The sequence below is a fragment of the Manis javanica genome, chromosome 8, assembly GCF_040802235.1.
Source record: "Manis javanica isolate MJ-LG chromosome 8, MJ_LKY, whole genome shotgun sequence".
NCBI lineage: Eukaryota > Metazoa > Chordata > Mammalia > Pholidota > Manidae > Manis > Manis javanica.
Genome location: NC_133163.1, coordinates 49,515,191 through 49,521,190, shown reverse-complemented (window position 1 = coordinate 49,521,190; position 6,000 = coordinate 49,515,191). Strand labels below are relative to the sequence as shown.

The 6,000-nt window shown below is 38.0% G+C and overlaps 1 protein-coding gene across 1 annotated transcript; it reads right to left on the bottom strand.

Moving 5' to 3' along the window:
- Positions 1-276: 276 nt before the first annotated feature.
- RPS29 (ribosomal protein S29) lies at positions 277-2,144 on the bottom strand. The gene is made up of 3 exons (XM_017675023.2): positions 1,985-2,144; positions 1,649-1,748; positions 277-380 (listed from the first exon to the last, which is right to left on the bottom strand). Exons 1-3 carry the CDS (start codon positions 2,044-2,046, stop codon positions 372-374), a joined length of 171 nt encoding a protein of 56 aa, XP_017530512.1. The 5' UTR covers positions 2,047-2,144; the 3' UTR covers positions 277-371.
- Positions 2,145-6,000: the final 3,856 nt, after the last annotated feature.

Here is a 6,000-nt window from a genome sequence, read left to right as displayed (position 1 = left end):
CACAGCCCCAACTCACTGTAGTGAGTCAATTACTCATTCGAGTTTGTCTCAGGTTAGGTGCTGGCTGCTCCTACATAAAGGAGGCACCTCACATAACAAAAATACTTTCTGGAGTATAAAAATAAAATAGGCATTTACCAGAGTTTAGCATGAATATTTTTATGTAACTGAGGGAAAAAAAGCCACAAACTTTGAAGACAAATCCACTGAGAATAGTTAAAAAAAGGGGATTTCCATAATCAATCGACAAGCCCATTCACATAAAACACTCAGAACTGACTGAAGAATTTTTATTTTATGTACAAAGAGCTAACATTTTTTTCTGTGGTGAGCAGATATATATCCTGGATGATCCGTTCAAGGGTGTTCACTTAGTCCAACTGGAAAAAAAAAGATAGGATGTGAATTTAGAATGCTTTAAATATCCATTTTCTTCTCACAAAAATGGGCTCATTATTGAATAAGGCTTCAACTGGAAACTTGACCCATCCAAATTAGCTATAAAGATCTAAACAGCTTAAATATTTACTGAGTGCCTAATGTAAGCTACTCCATAAATCACAATTTTGACTGTTTAAACCCTTTAGTATTCTCACTTCTGTCCTCAAAGCATATTCCATTAAAAAAGCACTATTACATAAAATCTTATACTAAGAGCTCAGGAGGTTATTGGGTAACTAATTACACAGCTAATACTTGGCGTGCCAACACTGTTCTAGGAGCCCTTCACAAATTAATTCATGTTATCTTACTAGAAACTTACTCTAAGAAATTGGGACACAAAACTAGCTACTGGGCCTTAGCCTGAGTCCATTCTCTTCATTCTCTTATCTGTGACACACTACCTCCCACTGAGTTATCTGAATTTATACAATGTGAAACCTAGCATATACTTGTTTAGTATTTGATCAAAGCTAGAAGTCCAAGCTTAAGATAATTTGTCTCGGCCACACAGAACTCACATTAACAGTTTACATCCACTGTAACACATCAACACAAAAATACCTATTTTCTATCAAATAGGTTCTACTCAATATCCTAAACGAGTTCATTATGAATCCAAAGGCCAGTGATTTTCTCAGAGCCAGTAAGAAAATAATTTTCACCTTAAAAAAAACCGCTAGCATTTAAATTATTTTTAGGAGTCAAGAAAACTTTATTTTTGTAACGATCCTACCACTTATTTTTCACAGACAAAAACTGAACTTCAAGTGACTTGACCGAGTCACAGACTATTAAACGGCAGACCTCTGTCTGAATCCTAAGACCCGGCCCCAAATCTTACGCTCACTGCAGTATATGTTAACACTACCCAACATGTCAGGTAATGATTGACACATGTATTTTGCTGGAAAATGTCGATATGATTGAAGAAATCCGAAATTTAATTTTTCGAGTTTCTGAAAAGGGCGTAGTTTTATCCAATGTTAATACACAGCCCCTGAAATTCGCAGAGGTTGGCAAAGAGCAATTAGACTACTTTTAAGGCCTTCACTCTTCGCATTATAGTAACCTGACTGCCAAAACTCTCAACATTACGATATCAAGGAAAAGCCCTACGAGGCAAGAGAGTAACAGGGTGTCGAAAGCTCACACTACGGGCCCGCCTGCGCTCAGAAACAGGAGCATGGCGTCTGCTGACTCGCACCTTAATGAAGCCGATATCCTTCGCGTACTGACGGAAACACTGGCGGCACATATTGAGGCCGTACTTCCGGATCAGACCGTGCCGGTTCGAGCACACGCGGCTGTAAGGAGAGATGGCGTTACTGCAAGGCCGCAGAAATTCAAAGACCCCGTGCACTGAGGGCCACCACCCGCACCGCCAGGTGCACTACAGGCGCGCATCAGAGGCCTGTAATGGCGGCAGGCACAGCTCGACTCGGTCCACCCCAAAGGCCGCCTGGGGCGCCTACTATTTTGGATTTCAAGCAGCCTCGCGCCCCATAGAAACTCTTCCCTAAAACCATGTTCTGTTTCTCACCACGAACGAGAACCCTGGCCGAATTTTCTCGGATGGCTCCAGTAGAGCTGCTGGTGACCCATGCTGCTTTCTCGGGCGCAGCGCGTAAAAAGGAAAGGTCTACCGCACGCATGCGCCCTTCAAATCGGGGCGGGGAAGACGTGGACGGAACACAGTTTGCGCAGAATGCAGTACGCGACAGGCGCAAGCGCAGTGTGGCTACACTGTTAATGGGCTTGAATAGCGCGGTCTTGGAAATGGACTAGACTGGCACAGGTGATGACGTCATCACCATAGAGCCTCTAGTATCATTTTGCGACTATAATCACTGCCGGGCGTGGTGGCGCGCGCCTGTAGTCCCAGCTACTCGGGAGGCTGAGGCAGGAGGATCGCTTGAGCCCAGGAGTTCTGGGCTGTAGTGCGCTATGCCGATCGGGTGTCCGCACTAAGTTCGGCATCAATATGGTGACCTCCCGGGAGCGGGGGACCACCAGGTTGCCTAAGGAGGGGTGAACCGGCCCAGGTCGGAAACGGAGCAGGTCAAAACTCCCGTGCTGATCAGTAGTGGGATCGCGCCTGTGAATAGCCACTGCACTCCAGCCTGGGCAACATAGCGAGACCCCGTCTCTTTTAAACCTTCTGGGATTAATTTTAAAACCTCAAAAAAGTAAATAATCTCAGTATCCTTACGCCTTTTCATCACCTAAACCCTCTAGGTTCCTTCAATTAAAATTTTACTCTTAGAAAAACTATTTTTCCTCAACTCAGCACTGACACCTACTGGAATAAATCTACAAAACAACTTAAAATAGCTGTAATGATTAAAAGTCAACAGCAGGAGTTTCTATTTTGTCAAACACAATACGTTTCAAAGTTTTTTTGTTTTCTTTGACACACTACTAGAAATACACCTACATTGTTCCAGAAAAATGATACGAGGTTTAGTGTGTTTGATACTCAAATGTAGTTAGGTGAGCTTAAAGTGAGAAACAAGTAAATGGGCAATGTATATTGCTTTGACCAAATTTAGTGATGAAACAACTAGTGAAAACCAAATGTCATCTGATAATCTACTGAAAAATGTTTAGATTCCACATGGTGATTGATATTATCTCTAGATAAGCCTGAAATTGTACGTGGCTCTGAAATCAAAGTTTTAACTAGGTCTATAGAAGTACCACAGGGTGCTATAATCCAGGAAACTTTTACACATGAACTCTTACATTAGAATGGAAATACAACACTTCCGAAAAGTATGTTATTTCAGGATTCTGGTAGGGTGCCCTTCCCAATCACTAAATTAGGTACTTTGCTACTTAAGAAGGAAGGAGACAAATCAAACATTAAAATACCAGATATGACTTGATTCCCTCCATTACAACTAGCAGATGAAATGAGAAAAACAGCATTATCTCAAAGAGCCCATCCTTAAAATTTCAGCTTCTGTGATTCAATAACATGTATACAGCTAAGTAAGCAGAACATTCTGTGTTCAATGATAGATGTGCTCATGGAGGGCAAGAACAAAGAGAGAGAAATTAATTCCACTTGGAGGAACATGTAAAGGGCCTTTGAGGTAAACCTTGAAGAGTGGGATTTCTACAGGCAACACTTGATGGAAGGGGAATGCCGAATGAGAGGAAGAGTCTGAGCCAAAGAATGCAAGTGAAAAGGCTGGAAGAAGGTAAATGACCTTGTGTAACTAGTGTGGGTTGCACAAAAAGCCTAATGATAGATAAGATTATAAGGGTACTTTATTTTAAAGCCTGACTGTGGAGGGTCCAATGTCAAGCTTCTATAGATTTCCTGGAATTTATGTCAGTCATTGATGTGTAGTTTCTAAAAATCCATGCACCTCTCAAAAACTAATCTAGCATTTACCCACCTGTAATCTTCTCAGGTCTTTCATAGTTTATCTCCATAATTTTTTTAAAGATTACGGTGGCTCTGAGATCAATTCCATAAATATTTTCAACACTCTGATATATAATCCTTTGAGCCAAAAGAAGTTAACTGGTTTGAAAGAGAAAAGGAAAAGGACAAACAATAAGCAATTTGTTGCATTGCAACAATCTGTTAAACAATCTTGATATTCAAGTAGTTCTTAATGTTTATTTTGATCTTGAAAGCTATTCTTGATGGAGGGATTACAAAATTACACGTGAGAAACTATACATCCTCTCATCTTAATATGGCACCATCTCTCACAAACAGTGGAATTATCTGTGTTTTTCAATAAGCTAAGAATGCAGTTTTAAAAGTCTATTTTTACCCAGAGTCTATAAAGAGCTTTTAGCTTAATTCTGAACTCTTCTTACAGGTTACTGGTACTCTTTTGTATTTAGCTTTTAAATACTTCTTTTAGACATATTCTCCCCTAATATAATACTTGGGTTTGCTTGCTTTCTCTTTTAAAAAATACAATGAAATACAGAGAAAAAAGAACAAAATGCACCATAATCTCCTTGCCCAGATAATCCCTATTGATATTTTTTGAAAAACTAGAATGCTTAAAGACTGAAACATTCTAACAGTACAAACATTATTTTTTCATGTAAGCACATTGCAATGATCTGCATGTTAAGATACTATTACTCAAGATAACTCCTACTTTCTTCAAGTTATTCTCACAATCATTTGTGATTGTACATCCAGAATTTCATCAATTAAAGACCTGCTTCTCCAGAGTTATCTTCAATTCCATAACCTTTAGGAATAGAATCATACTTTTTCTCTAAACTTCTGAAAACCTATTTTACCACAGAAAAATTATAAAATACATTTTTTGCATGTTTAACTATTATAATATGTACTCTTCAGCTACATTATCCAATTCTTTCCAGCTGGCCAGAATTGAGTCCTTAATGATTTAATTAACCCCACACTTTTCCAAAGTCTTATGTTTAGTGATATATATATATATATCCATTTCAGCAAATACTGATTTTTAATTAACTATATATTCTAAAATAAAACACACATACATAAACTGTATTTTTAAAGCAAGTCTTTCTCCAATCCAGACCTCTATTTCTTTAGTCTCCCTGTCTAAACCAGTATGTTACCAGTTTGGGAGGGGATCCTTAAGAAACATTCTATCTATACATTCACACATAGGTATACATATGCGTGTACCTATGTGGACATGATGGACACATATATATGCATAGATGTGTCAATATACATATGTTTGTATTAATATTTATGCATATATTTATTAAATCTCTTTTCATTACACAAATAGAAGCATACTATACCTAATGTTTTCACAAATAAATAGATCATAAAGCATCTTAGAAAAATATAGAAGTTACAGAGAAATATATAGCAAATACAGGAAATGAAGGTGAATTGAAACATCCTTGGGTGAACATTTTTCTGCATAGTTATATCTATATTTATATATGAATATAATAAAACAAAATTCTGAAAATAGGACTGCAAGGCCATAGAATTGGAGTTTTTAAGTCTTTAATACACATTACCAACTTGCTGCCTATAGAAATTGTAATGATTTAAACTCATACCCATAGAAAGAACAAGTATACCTTGTTTTATTGCACTTTGCTTTATTGTGTTTCACAAATATTTCCTTTTTCACAAATTGAAGGTTTATGGCAACCGTGTCAGGCACATCTATCAATGCCATTTTTCCAACAGCATTTGCTCACTTTATGGCTGTGTGTCATATTTTGATAATTCTCACAATATTTCAGCCTTCTCAGCATTACTATATTTGTTATGTTAATCTGTGATTAGTGACCTTTGATGTTACTATTGTAATTGATTTTGGAGCACCGTGAACCAAGCCCACATAAGATGGTGAACTGAATCAATAAATGTTGTAGGGGTTCTGACTGATGCACTGACTGGCCATTCATTCCCATCTCTCTTGCTCTCCTCAGGCCTCCCTATTCTCTGAGAAGCAACAATATTGATAATAGGCCAGTTAATAACCCTACAGTGGTCTGTAAGTCTTCAGGTGAAAGGAAGAACCTCATGTCTCTCACTTTAAATAAAAAACTAGAAATGATTAA